This window comes from Apodemus sylvaticus, chromosome 1 (genome assembly GCF_947179515.1).
Source record: "Apodemus sylvaticus chromosome 1, mApoSyl1.1, whole genome shotgun sequence".
In the NCBI taxonomy this organism is placed as follows: domain Eukaryota; kingdom Metazoa; phylum Chordata; class Mammalia; order Rodentia; family Muridae; genus Apodemus; species Apodemus sylvaticus.
This window is the reverse complement of record NC_067472.1, coordinates 189543704-189568283: the sequence shown is the minus strand read 5'-3', so window position 1 is coordinate 189568283 and position 24580 is coordinate 189543704. Positions and strand designations below refer to the sequence as shown.

Sequence of the window (24580 nt, the reverse complement as noted above, 5' to 3'; positions counted from 1 at the left end):
TTTCTTTCTTTCTGTCTTTCTTTCTTTCTTTCTTTCTTTCTTGTCTAAAACACCAAAGCAACCCAATCAGTCACAGAGTCCTGCAAAGCAAGATCTTTATTTGAATCAGGCAGCAAACACTAACCAGTCAGGGGCAGCAGTACAGGCTGGGGAGCCGACTGTGCCTTTGAGCATTCGTCTTAGTAAGTTTTTAAAAAGGTGACACAATGTATTCTGGCCACTGCTGATCACTCAGGGCCACAGAACAGACTGGAGAGCTTCAGCCAAGATGGTACCGACCTTTTAAGCCTAAGATCCACACACATCTGTGCCAAATATCCCACCAACCAGGATTTCAGGCTAGGGATCTCCTTAGGAGCATGTACACTTATCCTGTTCCCTTTGGTTGGGTTGTTCACCTGAAGGGGGTGACTTGCTTAGCATTCACAGCTTAGCAACCAGGGTGTCAGTTACTCAGCTACAGGTCTCTTCCTGCCAACCAGGATGTCAGTCACCCAGAGAGGTCTTGGAAACTTATACTTTATTTGACCCCTATGTGAAATGGAAGTTTCACTCAAAATGGTTTCAGTTTGGTTCTTTCTTACACGGTTACTGTGTGGATCCCAGAGATTAAACTCAGGTCATCAAGTTCAATGCAACACCTTTAATCCATGAGATTGCCGTCAAGAGAGCCCTTATTACATCAAGCTAAGCTAGATCATAATATCATCTCACGGTTGCTTCCTGACCCTGACCTCAACCCACGACTCTGACCCTTGTGCATTTTGCACTTGAACTTTAAAGAGCCTAATATCATGATTCAGCAAGAGGCTTTCATCCTGAAAGACCATGCTTCCCTTGCTAACAACTGAACCCTACCAGCGTTCCAGGAGATTTCCCCCCAAGCAACCCAGGCCACACACTAAGAAAGCACCCCACTGCTGAATACACCTCAAGTTCATCAGTCTGTACAACCCCAGAGCCTGTGTATTGAAGTCAACATACAAAAGAGGTACCCACATGCCCACAGCAGCAAGGAATCAGCTTGAATGTGAAGCATTTACTCTTTAGCCATGACATGAAGATCAATGGAATCCTGACATTTGTAGCAAAATGGTGTTGTGTTGACCAAACAAGCCAGGCTCAGAAAGACAATGTATTGTCTCTCTCAAATGAAAATTAAATCACCGTCTCACACACACACACACACACACACACACACACACACACACACCCCTTTGAGCTCTGGCTGTCCTGGAGCTCACTGTGGGAGACCAGCAGGCTGGCTCTACTTTCTAGAGGAGATACCTAACAGAAGAATGTACTTTGCTCCCACTCCTTGAGAGGAGAGGAAGAATCCAACCCCAGAGCTGCCCCCCCAAGACACACCCCGTCTGCTAACTGGCTTCTGTCAATTCTTCCACAGCTCTGTCCAGAAGATTAATAGAAATTATTGCATTGGCTTTCTTTTACTCTTTCCTTTTGTTTCATTTGTGTTTCGTTCTGGTCTCTGGGATCTGCAACCTCTGGCTCCTGACCCTCTGGGCAGTGTCAAGGGTGGGCTCCTCTCATGGCATGGGTCTCAAGCAGGACCAGCCATTGGTTGGCCACTCCTGCAATTTCTGCACCACCTTGACCCCAGCACATCTTGTAGGTGGGACAATTGTAGGACAAAGGTTTTGTGACAGGCATAGTGTCCCAGTGGCTCATCCAGGCTCCATGTCTCCCACTGCTAGGAATCTTAGCTGGTTGAGTCCTAGGAAATTCCATTGCTCTAGGGATCTAGCTTGTCCCAGAGATGCCCCCTGGTTCCAGTTGTCTCTCCCTGGACTCTCTCCCTCTAGACACAAAATTGCCTCCCCTGACCATCCCTTTGAAAACTTAAGAAAAGAAATAGAGAACTGGTCTACTTCCCAAAGGCTTTCAGAGGAGTAGAAGGACATACAGTTTTCTAGACACTTTTACACATTTTCAAATGTGAAAGTTTAATTTGCTTTTAAATCCTAGAAGAGTGTACTAAAAAGAACAAATGTTGGTTTGCAAATAAGGATTAGCCTTCATGCTTTTGTCAAATTTACTTAGTAATTGTGGATAAGTTTATATCAACTTGACACAGGCTAGAGCCAACTGAGAGGATGGAGTTCCACTTGAGAAAATGTCTCCACAAAATCTGGCTATAGGCAACAAGTAGGGGGTTGTCTTAATTAGTGATTGATGTGGGAGGATCTAGCCCATTGTCGGTGGGGCCATTCCTGGGCAGATGGTCCTGGGGCAGATGGTCCTGGGTTCTATAAGAAAGCAGACTGAGCAAGCTATGGGGAGCAAGCCAGTAACAGCACCCCTCCATGACCTCTGCAGAGCTCCTGCCTCCAGGTCTGGCGCTATCAAAGTTGCTGTCCTGATATCCTCCCGTGATAAGCAGGGATGTGGAATTGTAAGCTGAATAAACTCTTCCTTCCCACTTCTGATCATGGTGTTTCACCACAGCAATAGTAATCCTAAGACAGTGAGTTAATGAATTAAAAGGACAAACTGAAATGACAATCTACAGAACAGAATAATGCACTTGTAAATTGTATATATGATATGACTTTTCTGTTTGGAATAAATAACTGGTACAGCTCTGGGACAAAAAAGCAATACTTAGTCATCAAGAAATGCAAATTAAAGCTACTGTGAGATAACACACCACCCAAGATAGAAAGGCTGTAATCAAAATAACTGATAAGATATGTTGTAGAGAATGTAGAGAAAGAGGAACATTTATTCCTTGCTGGTGGGTGTGCAAATCAATATACCCATTATACAAAGCTGTGTGGAAGTACCTCAAAGAATTAGCAATATTATATAACTCAGTTATTTCACTGGATATATACACCGAGAACTACTGTCAAGATATCTGTACCCGAAGATTACAGCTGCTCCATTCCATGTAGCAAGGAAATGAAACCCACCTAGATGTCTCTACAAAAAGATGAATTGCTAAATTTACAGGGACATGGATAGGCTTAGAATATACCATGCTGTCTCTCTGCTCCTCCCTGTTCCAGAGACAGCCACATCTTCTTGTACAGTGCCAGCCTTGTCCCATAGACAAAACAGTGAAGGTCGGTGTGAATGGATTTGGCCGTATTGGGCACCTGGTTACCAGAACTGCCTTCTGCTCTGCACTTGGCAAAGTGGAGATTGTTGCCATCAACGACCCTTTCACTGACCTCAGCTACATGGTCTACATGTTCCAGTATGACTCCACCCATGGCAAATTAAATGGCACAGTCAAGGCTGAGAATGGGAAGCTTGTCATCAATGGGAAGCCATCTTCCCGGAGCGAGATCCCACTAACCTCAAATGGGTGATGCTGGTGCTGAGTATGTGGTAGAGTCTACTGTTATCTTCACCACCATGGAAAAGGCCAGAGCCCACTTGAATGGTGGGGCCAAAAGGGTCATCCTTTCTGCCCCTTTGGCCAATGCCCCCATGTTTGTGATGGGTGTCAACCAGGAGAAATATGACAACTCACTTAAGATTGTCAGCAATGCATCCTATACCACCAACTGCTTAGCCCCCTGGCCAAGGTCAGCCATGACAGCTTTGGCATCATGGAAGGACTCACGACCACGGTCCATGCCATCACTGCCACTCAGAAGGCTGTGGATGGCCCCTCTGGGAAGCTGTGGTGTGATGGCCATGGGGCTGCCCAGAACATCATCCCTGCATCCACTGGTGCTGCCGAGGCTATGGGCACGGTCATCCCAGAGCTGAACGGGAAGCTCACTGGCATGGCCTTCCGTGCTCTTAGCCCCAGTGTATCCGTTGTGGATCTGACATGCCGCCTAGAGAAACCCGCCAAGTATGATGACATCAAGAAGGTGGTCATTGAAGAAGCAGGAATTGGAGGGCCCAGTGAAGGGCCTCCTGGGCTACACTGAGGACCAGGTTGTCTCCTGTGACTTCAACAGCAACTCCAATTCTTCCACCTTAGATGCTGGGGCTGGCATTGCTCTCAATGACAACTTTGTAAAGCGCATTTCCTGGTATAACAACGAACATGGCTCCAGCAACAGGGTGGTGGACCTCATGGCCTACATGGCTTCCAAGGAGTATGAAGCCCTAGACCACCCACCCCAGCAAGGACACTGAGAGCAAGAGAGAGGCCCTTGGTGGCTGGGGAGTCCCTGTCCCAACTCGGCCCCCCACACTGAGCAGTTCCCTCACAGTTTCCACCCCAGGTCCCCATAATAACAAGAGGGGCCTAGGGATCCCTCCCTACTCTCTGGAATACCACCAATAAAGTTCACTACACACACACACACACACCCCAAAAAGAATGTATCATCTTAAATAAGATCATTTGATCTCAAGAAGGAAACACCCATATGTCCTTTCTTATATGTGGACCCTAGCTCTAATGTATGTGTGCACACAGGTAATTAAGTGTGTGGACATATGGAACAACATTTAGGAAGGAGAACATGACAGGGTTTCATTTGGTCTGGGTAAGTCAGGGTTTCTCTGTATAGCCTTGGCTGTCCTGGAACTCACTATGTAGACCAGGCTGGCCTCAGACTCACAGAGAGCTGCCTGCCTCTGCCTCCCAAGTGCTGGGGTAAAGGTGTGCAGCACCACCTGGCATTGACAGGGTAAATTTAAAGAGACAAACACTCCCTAATCATCTCACACACATGCTGTACTGTGTGCGGGTCCTTTGAATGCTCTCTCCTGTGTAAACAGCTTTGACATAAAACAGGTCCTTAGCAAGCAGGGTCCACATGGGACTCCATGACAGGCTGCTACCTTACTGGGAGGGCGGGATTTGAAGTTCTGGTTTTTTTTTTTCATCATTTGAATGTTCCAGTACAGTGTAGTTTTTTAAGTACCACCAACATTATTAGAGTACATTATTTTTTAAACAAGAATTTCAGATATAAAAATTATACAGTGAAGACACTCAGAAGTGTACTTACATAGTCATAATTGTGAATGATTTAAAAATTCCATGGAATGCTCATTTACTGCAACTGAATCTCAAATACATGAAGAATTACAAACACTGAGAGGCTTCTGCTTTTTTCAATGTTACAGTTCTGAAATATGTTCTTGTTGGTGAATGAATGTATTTTACTTTAGTATTTAAAAGTCAGAATAAAACAATTTTACATAAAGCAAGGTTCTAGGATATCCTTGCCCCAGCATATGATGTACAAATAAGCTACTAGGCACACGGGACAGGGGCTTCAAAGTCATCCGTGATCATGGAACTGCAGATCAAAATGGCGGCGAGTCTCACTTCACTGCTATAATAGTCTCTAGCAAAAAGCTGAGTGGATCCACAAAGGATCTACACACCTGGGACCTGTCCTGGGAACCTTAGCACTCAGCTTCACCACAGCCTTGGCGCCTGGTTATCACCCTTAGGGCAGCTGGGACATGAGCTGCAGGTCTCCTCATCAACGCCAGGGGGCGGAATAGGACCACATTATCAACAGAAAAACCCCTGAGGCTTGAACCTCTCCTGCAGCCTGGTTTCCATCCCAGTTCTGACCTGGAGCCCATTCCCTCAGGAACCAGACTCTGTCCTGCTGGCTCTTTCCTGTTCTCTGAGAGCCCCATTCTTCAAGGACACCCAATGTAGTTCCTCCCCTCCTCCGTCATCCATGGCAAGAGACAGGAGATCGAAGGGTGATCACCAAGGAGAACAAATGTGTCCCGGGAAGGTCAGGGAGGACATGGGCAGACCTGAATCACATTCCCCAGCACAGGAAGCTGGGGCGGTCTCCCTGGAGCCCTCCACAGGCAGAAGCAGCACACAGTCCTCTTTCCAGGACACACAGGTGACATCCTGCTGAACACCCAGGCTATGAACCCCCTGAGACAACTTGTATCCTAGGATCAGACACCTGACTGGTGTCACCAGTGACGATGGATCAGACCTACCCGGTCATCAGTCAGCTTTCCCAACCCTAGAGGTAACTCTGCCACTTCCCACCTTCCCTGAGCCTTGAGGACACTGGGCTCTCAGGGCTCCCCTGGGGTTTTGTGTCACTCTAGGCTATAGGAAGTGCAGGAACTCCTACTGCTGCTGAGAGCCCAAAGCCAGGGCACAGGGCACTTCTCAGCCTGGCTGCTCAAAGCATGTTCTAGAACACTGACAGGAAAGAGAGGAACAGAGGGATGGGAGGCCAGCACTGAAGAACAGCATTGTCAGAGTCGCAGGCTCCACCCCCAGCCCACGTGACTCTGGGAGGTGCCCTCCTCTGGGAGGAGACTCAGCTCTGCTAAGAAAAGCAGGGCAGACACCAGGGCAGGCAGGCTTGGCAGCAGTGCTGGAGCAAATCTCTTCCCCAGAGAAGAAGCTAGCGAGTAGCAGACTATGGAGCTGGCCTCAGCACATGGCCACAGAGGGCAGATTCCCTGGAGGGGACTGCTGCTCACAGGTAAGGAGACACTCCGTGGGCGAAGAGAGCTGGGCGCTCAGAGACTGGATGGGGTCTTCTGGGAGAGGACAGAACCTGAGAAGGGGCATCTGGCTTCTGCTAGAAGCCTGACAGCAACAGGAAACTCTGTGAATGTGAATTGGCAAGTGGTGAGGAGAAACTCAGTTCTCCTCTGTTGTTAACTTTATCAGCTCTGGCCAGGATATCCTCAAGACTGAAGTCCACAACTCTGTCAGGGTGACTCTCCATGTAAAACCCAAACTGTGGCAAGTAAACATAATCATTGCATACTACCCTGAGAAATTTGCAAATAAACCCTAGGCTGTGGAACACTGATTTGCACGCGCGTATGTGAGCCTGTTCCAGGCAGCAGGGGTTAATCTGAAATCAAACTAGTCCTGCTGACAAAGCCCTAGCTCTACTGGGCAGAAAGACAGGCCGGCGAGGACATCTAGGTGGGGTCAGGTTGACAAGCACTTCAGAAGAAACAAAGCAGAGAAGAGACAGAAAATGAAGACACAGGGTCCTTAGAGGAGGACAGAGAAGATAACCTACACTCGGCAGAGATTCTGAGTGTGAGCAGGGATCTGAGGGCCGTGAGCAGAGAGCAGTGTAACCGCCCCTGTAGACGGTTTCCTACAGTGGAAAGAGGCAGCACTGGCGAGGAATGGAGGAGATGCTGCTGGCCGCCACCCAATAGGACACAAGCTCAGCAAGGCTGAGAGTGTGTGTGTGCACAGGTTCTAATGTTGATAGATCTTTTTCTCTTCCCTCCTAGCCTCACTTTTAACCTCCTGGAGCGCTCCCACCACTGCTCAAGTCACCATTGAAGCTGTGCCTCCCAATGTTACTGAAAACAAGAACGTTCTTCTACTCGTTCACAATCTGCCGCAGACACTCCGAGTCTTTTACTGGTACAAGGGAACCACTACTGATGGAAAAAATGAAATTGCACGATTTATAACATCCATTAATATGAGTAAAATGGGGCCTGCATTCAGCGGCAGAGAGACAATCTACAGCAATGGCTCCCTGTTCTTCCAACGTGTCACCAAGAAAGATGAGGGAGCCTACACACTATTTATGCTAGATCAAAAGTTTGATCGTACCGTGATGTCTGTGCGATTTTCTGTGCACCGTAAGTAATTCTCTGTAACCTCTGGGCCGTGGGTAGAGTTAATCCTACTTTACACAGAGAACTGTCAACACTAGAGGACTCTGCTGTGTTCCCCACATTGCGGTTGGAGGACTTAGTACAGGACACACACAGTGGAGAGACACAGCAATAAACTGTGAAGCCTCACGTGGACCCACTCTCTCATGGAAGAGACTGTGGGGTGACTCAGTCCGAGGATGTCAGACCCTGCCCAGTAGCTTAGGTTATGCTGAACATGGCCTTCAGTCAGTTCTGTCAGGACTCGAGCAGGGCCGGTCTGAGGAAACCATGAGATGCTCACAGAGCGGTGAGCACCAGGAGGCTTTGCTCCAGACCTGTGTCCCATCCTGGACTCCAGCAACCCTGGGAAGCTTTGAGACTGGGTTGTAATGTAAACTCTTCTTAGAGCTGACAGGGACAATGGTTGATGGCAGGCTGTAGCCTGTTGACAGGCATTCTATACTAGAGCCATGTCTGAGGTAGGTCACCTGGGCGTCTCCTTCTGAGACCCAGTGTGAGCAGCATAGCTGGAGAGATCTGCAAGACAATCAGCCAACTGGTCTCCTGCTCCTGTGAGACTTCACAGGAAGGGCAAGAGCCCTAAAACGATAGGAGGAGACGGTGAAGCAGGGGCGGCTCCTTGCTCTGCAGTGGGTCCAGACCGGGGATCATTGCCTGCAGCAAATAGAAAGAGACTCTGGTTTGTGGAACCTCACATGTTTGTTCCTCAGGAAAGATAATTCGCAGGCATGGCAATGATCATTTACCAGGTGGACTGTTATAGGGAAACTGGGGCAGGAAATAGTTATTACATCAGGGTCCCACAGGCCCTGGGTGGTGCTAACTTATCTGTCCACAACCTTATAAGGTGTCCATGCATCAGGGAGGAGCTCTGGGTGGGGAGATGCAGGTCTCAGGCATGTGACCTTGAGTGGAAAGCCTGGTCCAGGAAATGAAAGTGTTGAGCAGTCAGTCAGCTTTACTCAACAGAGTCCCAGGCCTGCCCAAGCCACACCCTCTTCACTGGACTTGGAATCCCAGGTTCCCTGGTGTGCTGGTGTCCTTCCTACCAGAGGAGGAAGGAGAAGGCTTTGCTCTCTCCCACTAGACCCTGCAACCAGCATGAGGACAATGGATGATCAGCTCTCACTGTGATGGAGGAAGAAAGGAAGGAAGGATCTGGGAGCCCCTTACTTACTGAGTCAGAGTCTCCTGACAGGGTCAGTGGGAATTCACACCAGGTCAGATAGGAGGGGTCACAGCGAGACTGAGACCAGGACAATCTTATTGCAAGAAAACAGAGTTTTTTATACCCTTGTCAGAAAGAGAATCTAATGGTGGCTACCAGGAAGAATGCAATTGAAGTTGCCTGGTGGGTTTTGAGCTGGACAGGGTACCCAAGATTAATGCCTCAGACTAATCTGTTAAGCACTGTGTGCTTTGCTGACATCTAGAGACTGCAGATACAAAGACAGCTTAGTGCTCCTCTGCCTGAGGGAGGGCGGTGAACTGAAAGGCAGGCGGTGCCATGGACTCGAACCTGAAAACCTAGGATGTGTGCCTCCTGGGGCTGCTAGACCAGGCCGCATCCAAGAGTCCCTGACATACCTGTTTTAATTTCATGGTTTGCAAGTAAATCTTTAAAGCAGATATGGAGTAACAAATTAATCTTAAGACTATAATGCTTCCCAGTATAACAACAACAACAACAATAACAAATTCCCAGAGGCATTCCTATGGAGCAAAGTTTAACTATAGACAGAAAAAGAATGACCAAAAATTCTTGCTAACTTTCATATGCCTTGAGAAAAAGCAGAAACAAATCTTCAGGTCCTGTGAGTTTATAAACTGGATGTGATGCAACATCTCTCCAATGGACCATGGCTATGAACGTCTTTAGAGGAGGAGGACAGAGAAGATAGCCTACACTCAGCAAAGATTCTGAGTGTGAGCAGGGATCTGAGGGCCGTGAGCGGTGAGCAGTGCAACCGCCCCTGTAGACCTTTTCCTACAGTGGAAAGAGGCAGCGCTGGCGAGGAATGGAGGAGATGCTGCTGGCCGCCACCCAATAGGACACAAGCTCAGCAAGGCTGAGAGTGTGTGCACAGGTCCTAATGTTGATAGATCTTTCTCTCTTCCCTCTTAGCCTCACTTTTAACCTCCTGGAGCCCTCCCACCACTGCCCAAGTCACCGTTGAAGCTGTGCCTCCCAATGTTACTGAAAACAAGAACGTTCTTCTACTTGTTCACAATCTGCCACAGGCACTCAGAGTCTTTTACTGGTACAAGGGAACCACTACTGATGGAAAAAATGAAATTGCACGATTTATAACATCCTCTAATAAGATTCTGTTGGGACCTGAACACAGTGGCAGAGAGATAATCTACAGCAATGGATCCCTGTTCTTCCAACGTGTCACCAAGAAAGATGAGGGAGCCTACACACTATTTATGCTAGATCAAAAGTTTGATCGTACAGTGATGCCTGTGCGATTTTCTGTGCACCGTAAGTAATTCTCTGTAACCTCTGGGTCATGGGTAGAGCTAATCCTACTTCCCACACAGAACTGTCAATCCTAGAGGACTCTGCTGTGTTCCCCACATTGGGCTTGGAGCATTTAGTACAGGGCACCCTGAGGGAGGTCGTTGAACTGAAAGACATGCGGTGGCCCAGGAGCCATGGACTTGAACCTGAAAACCTAGGATGTGTGCCTCCTAAGGCTGCTAGGCCAGGCCGAATCCAAGAGTCCCTGACATACCTGTTTTGCTTTTTAAATTTACAAATTAATCTTACGGCTATAATGCTTTCCAGTATAACAACAACAATGAATTCCCAGGACATTCCTATGGAACAAAGTTTAATTATAGACAGAAAAAGAATGACCAAAAATCTTTGCTAGGTTTTACACGCCTTGAGGAAAAGCAGAAACATGTCTTCAGGCCCAGTGAGTTTCTGAATTGGATGTGATGCGGCGTCTCTCCAATGGACCATGGCTGGGAATGCTTTCAGAGGGTCCTTAAAAACATTCTGCAGCTGTAAGGCCATTTTTGCCCAAATTTACAACTTTTAGGTATATAGCATAGAAGATAAAATACTGTGAGGAGTAGCCATACCACCCTTCTCCCTCTCCTTCATTTTAAAATAATGTTGAAATTGCCCATTGTCTCTGTCCACAGAGATTGTTCCTGAATGTCCTATGGTATGCCTCTGATGTTGGGTATATCAAACTTTTGGCAAAATTCCTGAAAACACTTAGGCTTTTACACAATGTCGTTGTCAGTTTTTAATATTTTACAGAAGCCTTCAATAGCAGAAGCTTTTGAGTAACATGGAGTTAGCATCCTTAGCTGCTTCTCCAGATAGGGGGACAGTAGCCACGAGCAAAGTGTAGGTGTGTCCAGAATGACATGAACGTTTTTTAGTTTCTCATATCTGGGGACATAAATAACATCCATGTGACAGATAAGACTTGGCAAAAATCCTCCGGCTTTCGTGGCATAAGAGAGTGGAGGTGGGTGCTAACTCACACAGGAAGGACATCCATTAGCTATCAGGACAGCCAGCTCTTTAGTGAAGAGTGCTTTTAATGCTCGAGTATTTAATGAAAGTGTGTGTGGGGTTCTTATATTTTCTTTAGGTTGTTAATTCCTAGGAGAGTTAGTGTGAAAGGGAATCTGTCTTGGCATTTCCCTCAGACAAAGGGCCTTCGTAGCTGTCCAGTGGCCATGGACAAACTGGGTTTACCTGAAAGGGGGGCAGGGGAGAGAAGAATGAAGCCAAGACAAGGTTCCGATCAAGGCCGCCTGTTTAATATTCAGCGCTGTGTTTATATGGGGAGAGCCCACAGACCCATCCTTTGTTCCAGCCTGATTGTGTTGCAAAAGCAAGGTCAATGACTCCACCTAGGTCGTTAAGGTCCCACAAGGCAAAAACCCAAGGTCTATTCAGCCTGCTCAAGGCTGGGATGGGCACAGTCCTGGAAGATTAGGATGTAACCTGATATAGCCAAAATAAACTGGATTTTTTTTTTTTTTTTTTTTGCGTCTGCCTTTTCTGTTGAATTAAGTGTAATAAAATGAAGAGAGTTGGATGAAGCCAGCTGCACTGTTCCTAGACACTGCCCAGCCTGCCCTGAACATTGCAAATCAGAATTTGGGTTCAGAGGTTGAGGCTTCCGTTGTGAGGTGGTGTAAGTTCTAAGCAATCACATCTGTTGTGCAGAAGCACTATGTGAGGAGAAATCCGTGAAACGCTGCTAGAAACCTAAACATGTGTGGATCTACAAATACTACGTGTTTAGAGGGCAAGGTCTGGAGCCTGGTTCTTTTTGGAAAGAGAACAGAGTATATTTTGATGCAAAATCAATAAGTTTAGTGAAAGGAATATGGTTATCAATTTGAAATGGATTTGCGGCAAAAGCCAGCACTAAGCCATCCAAAGTATTCATCTAAAATCCCAACCGTTTTTTCATCAAAAGGAATACAAATTTGTGTTGATGCTTGCCCGGATACTTGCTTTATGTGAGGCCTGACTGAAATTATCAATTCAGTCACCATGAGCCGATATGGAGTGATCACCTTTTGGGGGTTGATAGAGAGATGTAAGGGTTCAATTGGTTCCTCGAGCCAGAGTAATCATGCGGGGATTCTGGGAGAAGGAATACCTAACTATGTAGGAACAGCAAATGGATTTGAGATGCACTAAAGGTGAACGTTTTCTGCCTGCGGAACACCACAGAAGCAGGCTCAGTCCGTTCTCTGGGATTCCCCTGAAGAATGTCAAATGAAGATTGCAATAGTGATGTGGGGATTTTAAAGATAGATCTCATCCAATTCATGGTGCCTAGCAGGTTTGGAGATCATCTGGTCTCTAAGGTGCGCTCTCCCTAAATTCCAGCTTTGACGGGTGATTCTTGAAGGTTTTGTCAATTTTCCTAAATATAAGATTGGAGGAGTAGGTTGACCTATAATCAATCCATAAGGAGTTAATCCAATTTATACTTCACCAAATAAATCTCCTGCCATTCTGCTATTCTCAGCAGGCATGAGGTATTATCCATATAATGTAATTACAATATTAGCAATATTATTTTTATCATGTTCCTAATATTTTTATATTATTATATTTTTATGTTGCTAATAATATTATTTTATTTTATTAGCATGTAATAAATGCACGAGGAAACAGCCCTTTAGCTCTCCTGAAAGCAGTAGCAACAAGTTTTTGGTACAAAGCTGAGCTATTTGCATCCCCTGAGACGTAACTTTCCAATGATGAATTTCATTGGTTTGGCTGAGTTAGTAGAATGAACAACGGAAGCAGAGCGTTTGCAATCATGAGGATACACAGGTACAGCAGAGACAGGCCTTTCAGCCAAGCATTGTAAGAAGCCTCTCCTTAGGAACAGAACAGACTGCCAATAGTCGAGGCGCGGTCGGCCCTTGGAGGCCCCCAGCCAGTGATAACCCTGAGTGTGCAGAGGCCCAAGCTCAGCACCAAGGAGACCGAAATCACTAAAGCTCTCTCCTTTCTAAAGGGGCGGATGGCGGTCTGGCGCGGCCTTGGCATTCTCAGTGCGCCAGCTGCTTGGCCACAATCATCCCCACCTCTCCATCAGCCAACAGGTGAATGCCGGCCCGCCAACGATGAGAAGCAAAAGCTAGATGCGGCTCATCGGACCCCTGCGTAATTCAGGAAGCTTCCTCTGTCTGTCTCCAGAATGTGGTGACTTACACCATGCTCGCAATGCCAGAGCGTTTATCTGTCCCTAAGGCTCAGGAGGATGTGTTAATCTGTCACTAGTGTCACTGTACAAGCCTTCTCCTGCTGACATTTCAAAAGCCGTGGGCACAAGATTTTCTTGATTTCTAAGAGCTTGGTTCTGACAACTTTTTGAATACTTAGTCTTTTACACTGAATATTCCCTGTAAGAGATGGAGAAGGAGGAAAAGGAGGAGGAGGGGGAGGAGGAGGAGGAGGAGGGGGAGGAAGAGGAGGAGGAGGAGGAGGAGGAGGAGGAGAATCCTCAGCTCCTCACAGAGATACACATGCTGTATCTTCAGGTTTAATCCTCCTTCTGATCACAGTGTTAGCTCTGCTCTTTCCAGAACGTTTTCGTTTTTTGTTTTCATTTTCAGTTTTAACCGCGCCCCTGTTCTCTCACTGTTCTTATTTCTCTCCACAGCTGAAAAGCATCACTAGGGATTGCTTTCCAGCCCCCTTGCATTTGATTGCCCTTTTCTTGCTCTTCCTAACTGGAACCAAGCTCTGGGAAAGACGGCTGAAGTTCACTAGTGAACCCCAGGGATTTCACCAGCTGATGGTGTGCCTGCCTCCTTCCGACAGCAATAAACTTCGCAGAACCTCTGCAAACAAGCGTCGGCTCCTTCAACTCCACCTGTTCCGTTTTCACAGACGATCACTTAGTCTCCCGCCCGGAGTTCCTCTCCTTATGTATTTTTATTTTCCATAGATACTCATAGCTCAGGTCCCTGTTCAGGACTTCACCTGTTAGTAAGTGCATGATACATGCCTGGTTATGCTCAGAGCGAGTGTACCCAACAGGCCTGGCTCAGATGGCTAACAGCAAGACTGAGGCTGGCACAAGTTTATTCCAAGCAACCAGGTTTTTTTTTTGTCTGAGACAGGGTTTCTCTGTGTAGCCCTCGCTACTCTGTAGACCAGGCTGGCCTCGAACTCACAGACCCACCTGTCTCTGCCTCCCAACTGCAGGGATTAAAGGCGTGAGCCACCACACCTGGCTGGCAATCAGAAACAGAACAGTTGCCGTGATATGATGATGTTTGCAAGTCATGCAAGGTACACAAGATTAATGCGTAAGACCGAGCAATTGCTCTGTGGAATTCCTACGCGTTTCGCTGACTTCTAGGGAATGCAGAGACACACGGGTGACCTGAATGCTACACTGTCTGAGGGAGCGCCTCCATTTCTCAGGAACGGAGAGGTACACAGTGATGCCCAGGAGTCACAGACTCTAGCCTGAAGAACCCATGATGCACGTCTCCCAAGGCAGCTAGATCCAGGCAACTCCACGATTCCCCAAGAGGCAGGACACAAACTGTGGTTGACAATATTTTCCTGGTGGCCAATCTATATACTCGTGAAAGATGAATATATTAACGATGATGTCATTTACATTGTGGGGAGTAGCCGATTCTACTTAGTAGTGCTAAGAATTCACACTTGTGGGGCTGAAGAAATGAATCAGGTAAATAGCACTGGCTGCTCTTCCAGAGGACCCACTTTCCATTCCCAACGCCCACACGACAGCTCACAACGGTCCAGTTCCAGGAGATCCAACACCTCATCTAGCCTCCTTGGACACCAAGGCACACAAGTGACTCACGGGTAAGCACGCAGACAAAACACTCACATACACACAAGATTTTAATAATTTTTAAAACAATTGACACTTGAAGGTGGGATATACTGCAGAAGGACCCAAGGAGATCTGAGAGTCACACCATAATTCAAGCGGCGTCACACACTTACCAAAACTCAGGTTGTAAGTTGGGGCAGCCTGTGCCTGCCGGTCAGCGGGGAGGAGGCTGCGGGAGGATCGCCGGAGCCAAGGGTCTGAGACCAGCATAGGCGACAAAGCGAGACTCTTATGTCAAAAGGGAAAAGTGTGCGGACTGAGAGTTGTCCAGAGAGGACACACGCTTCACAGGCAGGAGCTCGGAGAGAGAGACCCGCACCACAGAACAGTCACGGCAAAGAAGAAGCAGAGCAGAGCAGAAAGAGGAAGCCAACGGCATTGGTGAAGCAGTTGCTGTGGTAGAAGCGGTAATCACCTCATACACTCTAACCTCAGGTGGGCCACCATGAGGAGGGTTTATTGTTCTGTGTGACTGCCTCAACGCTGCTGATCTTGATGAGAACAGTTCTTGCTGCATGACACGGAACGAAACATACTCCAGGATGCTAACGGTTGGTGGGGGTAAGTGCTGGAGACTTAGCCCTGTAAGGAATGGATCTACAGAAAACGGGAGAGTGAGTGGTGTTCATGGGGACAGCGTGCGTGCTAACTGGAATGACAGAGAGATTAGCATGGCCTCTGAGAAAGGATGGCGTGCGAGTGTGTAAAGCATCTTGCATGTTTGGTTCAACATATGTAAATCAAGAAACACGGGCTGGAGAGATGGCTCAGAGGTTACTGGAGAGATGGCCCAGTCACTGACTGCTCTTCTGAAGGTCCTGAGTTCAAATCCCAACAACTGCATGGTGGCTCATAACCATCTATAAAAGACATCTGACGCCCTTTTCTGGTGTGTCTGAAGACAGCTACAGAGTACTTAGATATAATGATAAATAATCTTTAGGCCTGAGAGAGCACGGCCAGAGCAAGCAGAGGTCCTGAATTCAAATTCCCAGCAACCACATGATGGCTCATAACCATCAGTACAGCTACAGTGTGCTCATATACATAAAATAAATAAAAAATAAATCTTTAATTTAAAAAAAAGAAGAAACACAACCCAACACATAAATAGACATAGGGAAATAAATCACATGATCATCTTAATATTTGTAGAAAGGTTTTCACGAAGCCCAGCATCCCTTGATAAAAGTGCTAGGGTTTTCCTCACATCCATCTCAGTCAGACAGGGATAGTTTATTGAGATACACCCCAGGACTGATAAATCAGGGCTGCAGTCCAGGCTTGGGAGCTGAACTGTGACCATGAATCAGGATCCTACATATCTTTTAAGTCTTGAAATCCTAGATATCTGCGCCAAGTTATTTTACCAATCAGGATTTAGGGATAGGGGATTTCCTTAGGAACACATCTTTGTTGTACACTTATCCTGCTCCCATTGGTTGGGGTAGTCAACTGTGTCAGGGGACTTAACCTAGTCCAACATCCATGTCTTAACTTGCCAACCAGGATGTCAGTGACCCACGTACATGTCTCTTTCTGCCAAGTTAATTCCCAGGGAGGTCTTGAGAACTTAAACTTTACCTGATTTCTACTCAAAATGGAATTCTTATTCCAAATAGCCTCTTATATTGGAGCAGGTATCTTTCTTATGTTGGGGTCTGTCCCAAGGACAGCTTATAAAGCAAATACTGTAAAAGCTCATACACAGGTGCAGGATGTGCTGCTGGGTGGTTGGTTCAGATCCAAGCTTATTGTGACTAACTATACAAAGCAGTTCTAACTGACTTGTACTGTGATTGGTTTCCAAGAACACAGAACATAACAGACTATGTCATCAATTTGGGCATAAGAAAGTTTCCCTGTAACAGCAGAAATAACATAGGAGAAAGTCTCCTTAGAATATTAATAACAGCACAAAATGGCAGGCTAGCCAAGTAACAGTTACCTAGGCCTTAACAAAAAAAACCACTTAAGAAACTAACATAGAAGGAACATGTGTCTGCATGACAAAGGGTCAATACGGCAAATATACCGCCAGCGTCATACTACAGGGAAACTGAGGGCCACTCCCTGAAAATCTCCACCAGGACAAGAGTGCCCAGTCTCCTCACTCACATTCAGTGCTTGAAGCCTGAGCCAAATAATAAGACAAAAGAAAGACATGAAAGGAAATGCAAAAAAAAAAAAAAAGGAAGAACGTACCCTATCCCTAAGTGACTCTCAGAAACCCCTTAGATCTGATGAGCACTTTCAGAAAAGAACCAAGATAAAATCAGTTCAAACCCCATAAAAATGTGAAAAGTATTCTTCACAGAACAACAAGAAGATACTCCTGGGGTTCAGAGAGAAATCCAAAAGGCCTTAAATATCCAAAGCAATCCAGAGCCCATAGGCATCACATTACTTCACCTCAAACTGTGCAACAGCGCCATAGTGACAAATAGAACTCAGCGCTGGCACAAAACCTTATGTTCGCCTCGCATTGTAAACAAGCCATATTCTTCAGAACTAAATCACACACACACACACACACACACACACACACACACACAGCTGCTAACCTATAAAACTCCAATGGTGATGTGCAAATATTCATCATTGTCTGTCACTTTTTTGCTTGTGTGATTTTAGTGGGGGACTTTCTGCTTTGGTTTTGGTTTGTTTATGTTGTTTGGGGTTGTTTGTTTTTGTTTTCCCTTGCTTTTCTTTGCTTGGTTGGTTTAGTTTGGGGTTTTGAAACAGCATCTCACCTACATAGTACAGGCTAGCTTGGAACTCCAGATCCTCCTGCCTCAGCCTCCTGAGTGCTGGGATAGTAGACCTGCCATCTCTCCTCTCTTCTAGGCCTTAGGCAGATATGGTGTTACTGGTAGGAACAACAGGAAGGATGTATCACAGCAGGAAGAGCCTAAGGTGCTGATGCTGAGCTCCTGGATGAAGGTTCCACTGCAGGCATAAGGTGAATTACTCAAAGATCTCCCTCATCCCAGCCTGAAGGTATCAATTCACCCAGCAAGTGATTCTGAGACCGCTCTGATGTTTAGCAGCACGTGAGTCCCCAGCCAGTCCAATCACTGTCCCAGACTCATCTAGCTGGCCGATCTGTTTCCTGGAGGTAGGGTTATGATGAGGTAGGGCAGGGAAAGGGTCTCTAAAATGAGGAAAACAGCCTTCAGTGAGGAGCAAGCAGTCCACAAGCAGATATTACAGGGCCACGGTCACCATCCAAATCCTATGTGCCTGAAACCATGGGAACGGAGAAAAGTTCGTCCAACGAGGATTTCAGCAGACAAAAGCATCAAAGATCAGCATCATTTTCAAAGTTGCCTTCTATCAACGCAGGCCCAGCACTAGTAGATAAAATTTTTTCTCTTTCCCTGAAATGTTTCTGAAATTCAAAGGCTAAGTAAGTGATAACATTAGGGCTCTTCAGAGAAACCTGACAATAAGGATCATGGGACATCTGAGTCACCCTACGGAGTCCCAACAGTTTCCGCCAGGAGGCCAGCTGCTCAAGATCCACGGAGAGATGACATTTCAGACTGAGTCTAGAAGCAGGAAACGGCCAATTATCTGGCCATTCAAAGGCAGTCAGAGAGGAGAAACCCTGTTAGTCAGGAAAGGGACAACCCTTTCGTTCTATTGCATGCTTCAACTGATTGCATAAGGCCCACCCACACTAGAAAGAGCAAGCGTCTTTGTTCAATGGAGCCACTTAAGTGTTACTTTCATCTAAAACCCCCTCACAGACACACGGAGAACAAAGTGTCACCAAATACCTGGGCACTTCACTCCATACCCAGTCACACTGGTACTTAAAATAATTGTTAGACTAAGTTAGAAGTACAGTTCAGTAGAATGATTCATTCAGCACTTCAGGACCCTGGGCTAGAAAGTACATAAAGTCCATCGATAAACCACATACAGCTTCCTCCGCCCAAGGCAATAAGAACAATGGCCCATATACAATACGCAGCCGCAAATGTTGAGTGCCATTGGAGGCCTGCGGTGTATTAGTCAGGGTTCTCTAGCGTCACAGAATGTATGGGTAGTCTCTGTATAGTCAGGGAATTTGTTGGTGACTTACAGTCTGTAGTCCAACTCCCCAACAATGGTCAGCAGCAGCTGTGGATGGAAGTCCAAGGATCTAGTAGTTGCTCAGTCCCACAAGGCAAGCGGGTCAAGAAGAGAGTAGGTCTCCAGAAGAAGGTGTGACCCAGATTAAAGGTGTGTGCCACCACGCCTGGATCTGGGACTTGCTTTGTCCCAGATGATCTTGAACTCAGAGTTCTCCCTGTCTTAATCTTCTGGGATTCATAGCCACTGTGCCTCAAGATCTCCATGGGGAGATCCAGGTCAGAGTTATTCCAGATATAGTCATGTTGACAACCAGGAATAGCCACTACAATCCACCCCTTGTCAACTTGACATAAATAATATCTCATGTCCACATGAAACAATAACAAGGTCATGAATACGCCTAACATTATATAACTAGTCCCCGTACAATGGCAAACTCATTTGTAAATTTATAATGGGACAATGTCCCTTGGGAACATTCTTTTAGTGTCTCAATCTAAATACCAATTGATGCTAAAGAAATTGGAAGAAAGACAAATGTATTGTTAACAAAATAAGACAGAAACATTCATATTGCTTTATTATCCTCGTTTCTGCAACTGGTTATGTGAACTTAGCCGGTATTTATAACTATCTTCCTCTGCTACCCATTCTGTATTTCCTTCAACTTAGGCAAGCACCTCAGCAGGTCTTGGCTCTTTTCCTGGAGGATTGACCCATACCTTCATTCCTGATGGGTCTGCATCCTTTGTCATCCTGCTTGGATTAGGCTGTTGTAGTTTCCCATCTACTTTTTTTTTTTAATTTATTAAAATACTGAGTTTATTTTTGTCTCCCTACCATTTCCACATCTGACCACCACTATTACTATGTCCTATCATAACATTCCATACATATTTAAAACCAAGTAAAGGGCGGAGTTCCATCCTTGAAAACTAAACAGGAATTTAGACAACACTTCTCAGCAACTGAACCCGGACAACACTTATCAAACACAATAGGAAAGTTCTCACTTTGCATTATAAAAAGGACAACCAGATCGCAACTATTACAGAAATGAAGTAAGACAGAATCTTTCAAACTGTTTAAACCATTTTCTTAAAGAGACTTCCTCCACTGCCAGAGATCTTGAATAGCCTCCTGGCCAGTCATCTGGAAACAATTCTTCCCATAATTAATGAACTTGGCTTCTGCCTTGGGAAGAAACCACCTTTTTCTATACTTGCTTGCATTTTTGCCTTAATGTCTTCTACAGAACTAGGTTCTTTTGGTGTTTTAGGAGGTTTTTTTCCTGTTTTTTGAAGGACTCTTGACCCTTTGATCTTGGTGTTGGTGGTTTTAAGTCTTTTCCATCTTGGTTTGATTTTTGTGCATTTTTGGCTGGGGTATCTTGTACAGATTTCTTCACTGGAACCTTTTCTTCAGTTTCCTCTTTATCAAAATCATCATCCTTATCATCTTCATCATCCTCATCATCGTCCTCATCATCTTCATCAAGTTTAATCACAGAACATGGTAGTATTAAGAGACGCTCTAAGGGATCTCCTGCACTCTAGACATAATCCTGTTTACCTCCATTGTGGAGAGGCAATCCAATTTCCCCATGGTAATCTGGACCTATCACCCCTCCTAACACTGTTATTCCTTTCTTAGCCTGTTGGTTTAAGGGCATTAGAAGCCCAAAATGGCCAGGGGGAGTCTGAGCTTCCAGTTCAATGGAATGTTTGTTGTGGCTCCTGGTAGGAGCACTCCCATGTCTGGAACCAAATCTTCTAAGCCAGCAGAACCTAGAGGTGTGGGAACAGGAAGCAAAAATTTTCCTAGAGGGTCACTAGGAGTGATAGTGAGTGGAACTATTCCCTTTTCCACCCCTTGATTCCTGGACCCATGGATCCTGGATATGGGAGAAACTGTACCATATATCGGATGCTGATTCAAAGCATATACTGCCTTCTGAAGAAGTCTGCCCCAGCCCTCCATGCTGCTGCCACCTAATTGGCGCTGTAACTGTGTCTTCAAAAGGCCATTCCATATTTCTATCAGACCAGCTGCTTCAGGATGATGGGGAACATGGTAAGACGAATGAATTCCATGATGGTGGGCCCACTGTCACACTTCTCTGGCTATGAAATGTGTTCCTTGGTCAGAAGCAATACTGTGTGGAATACCATGACGATAGATAAGGCATTCTGTGAGTCCACAGATGGTGGTTTTGGCAGAAAAATTACATGCAGGAAAGGCAAATCCATAACCAGAATAAGTATCTACTCCAATAAGAACAAAACATTGTCCTTTCCACAGAGGAAGTTGTCTAAATCAGTCAACGTGCCACCAGGTTGCTGGCTGGTCACCTGAGGAATGGTGCCATATCTGGGGCTCAGTGTTGGTTTCTGCTGTTGGCAGATCTGGCATTCAGCAGCAGCTGTATCCAGGTCAGCCTTGGTGAGTGGAAGTCCGTGTTGCTGAGCCCAAGCATAACCTCCGTCTCGGCCACCATGGCCACTTTGTTCATGTGCCCACTGGGCAATAACTGGGATGGCTGGGGGAAGAGGCTGACTGTCTACAAAACGGGTCATCTTATCCACTTGATTATTGAACTCCTCCTCAGCTGAAGTCACCTTTTGGTGAGCATTTACATGGTACACAAATATCTTCACATCCTTTGCCAATTTGGAGAGATCTATCCACATACTTCTTCCCCAGATGTCTTTCTCACCAATCTTCCAATCGTGATCTTTCCATGTCCCTGACCATCCAGCCAACCCATTGGCTACAGCCCATGAGTCAGTGAACAATCGTACATCTGGCCATTTCTTCTTCCAAACAAACTGTAATACCATGTGCACTGCCCGAAATTCTGCCCACTGTGAAGATTTTCCTTCCCTTGTATCTTTCAGGGTTTACCTGTAAAGGGGTTGTAATGCTGCAGCTGTCCACTTCTGGGTGGTGCCTGCATAGCGTGCAGAGCCATCAGTAAACCAGGTCCTAGTCTTCTCTTCTTCAGTCAACTGGTCATAGGGAACACCCCATGATGCTATAGGCGCATGCTTGGCAGCAGATGGCATTGTAATAGGAGTAGAAACCACAGGCATCTGAGCAACTTCTTCATGTAACTTGCTTGTGCCTTTAGGGCCTGCTCTGGCCCGATCGTGTATATACCACTTCCATTTGATCATAGACTGCTGTTGTGCATGCCCTACTTTACGACTTGGAGGGTCTGATAGCACCAAGCTCATGATGGGTAGTTCAGGTCACATAGTAACTTGGGTGTCCTATTGTCAAACTGTTTCCACTAAGGCCCAAATAGCAGGCCAAGAGCTGGGAATTGAACTCAGGACCTAACCACTGAGCCATCTCTCCAACCCTAAGGTCTGACACAAGGAAAAGGGCAAGAACAAAACTCTTCAAATGTGCCAGTGCTCCTATAAGACCAGTTTGCGTCTTATAGGACTGGTAAAGGGCATTTCTTCTGGGCCTTCCCATTGTGAAGGACTAGGTTTTATACAACATATCCATTCTAGCATTGCAATTTCCTTGAGCCTTAAAAATCCCTTTGCCAACACTAAGCCAAGGGATATCAGGCATCTCCAATTCCTTTCCAGTCGGCCACCTTTTGATAAATGCTTCAGCCAACCATTCAAACAAACTTCTGACACCTTTTGAAACTGTGAGAGCTTCCATATTAAACCTGGAATCTCCACTCAGAAGAGCCCATGTCAATAGACTCAGTCTGCTCTAGTTTTATGTTCCTTCCACCATTATCCCACACCCTTAAAATCCATTCCCACACATATTCCCCAGACGTCTGCTTGAATGAATTAGCAAACTCATTAAGCTCCTTAGTAGTGTAGTGCATTTTCTCATGGACTACACTTCCTACCTCCCTTCTAGGGGCCTGGTTTGCCTTGAGTCTGGTTATAGGTCTAGAAGAAATGATTGGTGAATCTTGAGGAACATCAATATTGCATTGTCTGGCATTTTCTTCAGCAAAAGTCCTGCCCAGTATTCCTGTAGTACTCTGTTTTTCAATCTATAACCACCTGTTCATTTGGCTATCTCCCTTCCAAAGCTGTGAACTCCTTAAGAACTACCATATTTACATTCTAGGAGTATATTTGGTACCTCACACAATGCTTAGTGTCTGGAGGCATTCAGGAAACTGAGGTTTAATAAGAGAGTAAATGCAGGAATGAACGAAACATTTGTAATATTTATTTTTAAAATTTATTTATCTTACACATATGAATTTCTTGCCTGCCTGCATGTGTGTGCACTGTGTTCATGCCCAGTGTCCTTGGAGACCAGAAGAGGCTGTCAGATTGATGGAAGTTAGAAACAAAAACGAAGTTAAGACCTCACAGAATCCACGGCCGAGGCATAAGGCAGGCCAGGGGCAAAGCCCAGACAAGCTGGGGGCCTTCTCAAGGTTGTTAGAATAGCAGGATGGTCCTCCCAAGGTCGTTAAGACATTCCAGAAACTAGCCAGCCAGAAAGATAAAAAGTAGCCTAAACAACCTCCACTGAGTCATGGGCCATCTGGGCTCCCTCCCCTCACCCTCTCTTTTCTTGTAGATAAGTCTCCCACTCCCCTACATTCTACTCTCCTACACTGCTGACTCACGTACTACCCGCTGATGTAATTGTATGCCAATTACTCCCTCAATGTATGAATTGACTAATTATGTAAAGAGCGTGAAACCCCCTTGCCTTTTCCCATATAAGCCCCTAGCTTTTGAGCCTCAGGGCGGACTGCTTTGTCTCTTGCATGTCGGCCAGGAGCTCCGCAATTAAACTGCCTCGTGTTTTTGCATCAAGCCGGTCTCTCGTGTTTCCTTGGGTGTGCGCCGACCCGAGTGGGTCTCCCTGTTCGGGGGTCCTACAAGATCTTCAGGACAGTTGTGAGTCACCATGTGACGCTGGGAACCAACCAAATCCAGGTCCTCTGTCAGAACAGCAAATGCTTTTACCCACTGAGCCATCTCTCCAGGCCCCAGTTTTCAATTTCATCGACGTGTATTGCACATCTCTAATATAAACAGCATCTCATCCCATGTCAACAGAAGTCAGGAAGGAAACACGGTCTACCTTCATGCCTCAGAGAAACACGGAGAAGAAGCACCCAGTGCAAGAGCAAACCGTGCAGCAGAAACCTTGGAGCTGCAGTGGAAAAACGAGACTCCCCCACGGGAAGACAGGGTGGGAGATCTCAGCTCAGCAGAACCAAGATGACGCACGCTTTCAACAGAAATGGAAAACCAAGACCAAGGAAGACACGGGAGGAGTTTCCAAGAAGATGGAAGTCTTACCTTCCATGAGCAAGCCTGAGCACAGGCACAAGCGGACTGCGGGGGCCAGGGCCAGACTGAGACCCCCAGCACCCTAGTCTGCTCCCAGTCGGCTTGGCCCCCGAGAGTCTGTAAGACCCACAAAACCGAGGGCACCCCAACACCCCACACCTCGGAAGGCGACACCCATATCACTCACGAGAAACGGTCTTGATGCAATTAGCAAGAGGATTTTATTCCAGA

The 24580-nt window shown here is 46.3% G+C and overlaps 2 protein-coding genes and 1 pseudogene across 3 annotated transcripts in view; 2 read left to right on the top strand and 1 right to left on the bottom strand.

Annotated features, from left to right (window-relative positions):
• LOC127673530 (CD177 antigen-like) overlaps positions 1-15278 on the bottom strand; it is a 64474-nt gene extending 49196 nt beyond the window's left edge. The window contains exon 1 of the mRNA XM_052169200.1: positions 15083-15278. Coding sequence (XP_052025160.1) covers positions 15083-15179 — 97 coding nt within the window. The 5' untranslated portion in view covers positions 15180-15278. The remainder of the gene's footprint in view (positions 1-15082) is intronic.
• LOC127673563 (glyceraldehyde-3-phosphate dehydrogenase-like) lies at positions 1205-4917 on the top strand (annotated as a pseudogene).
• On the top strand, positions 6215-14059 carry LOC127673569 (carcinoembryonic antigen-related cell adhesion molecule 10-like). Of its 2 annotated transcripts, XM_052169257.1 has the most exons (4): positions 6221-6413; positions 7192-7551; positions 9716-10075; positions 13755-14048. In XM_052169257.1, exons 1-4 carry the CDS (start codon positions 6350-6352, stop codon positions 13769-13771), a joined length of 801 nt encoding a protein of 266 aa, XP_052025217.1. In that variant the 5' UTR covers positions 6221-6349; the 3' UTR covers positions 13772-14048. The 2 variants fall into 2 exon arrangements, with proteins under 2 accessions (XP_052025227.1, XP_052025217.1); XM_052169267.1 differs by lacking the exon at positions 9716-10075 and having other exon boundaries at positions 6215-6413; positions 13755-14059.
• Positions 15279-24580: the final 9302 nt, after the last annotated feature.

Excerpts from the sequence above, each read along its gene's own strand:
- LOC127673569 (XM_052169257.1), top strand. The coding sequence starts at position 6,350 with ATGGAGCTGGCCTCAGCACATGGCCACAGAGGGCAGATTCCCTGGAGG. Across the intron at positions 6,414-7,191 it reads GAGGGGACTGCTGCTCACAG|CCTCACTTTTAACCTCCTGG; the intron begins GTAAGGAGACAC and ends CTTCCCTCCTAG. Across the intron at positions 7,552-9,715 it reads TGTGCGATTTTCTGTGCACC|CCTCACTTTTAACCTCCTGG; the intron begins GTAAGTAATTCT and ends CTTCCCTCTTAG.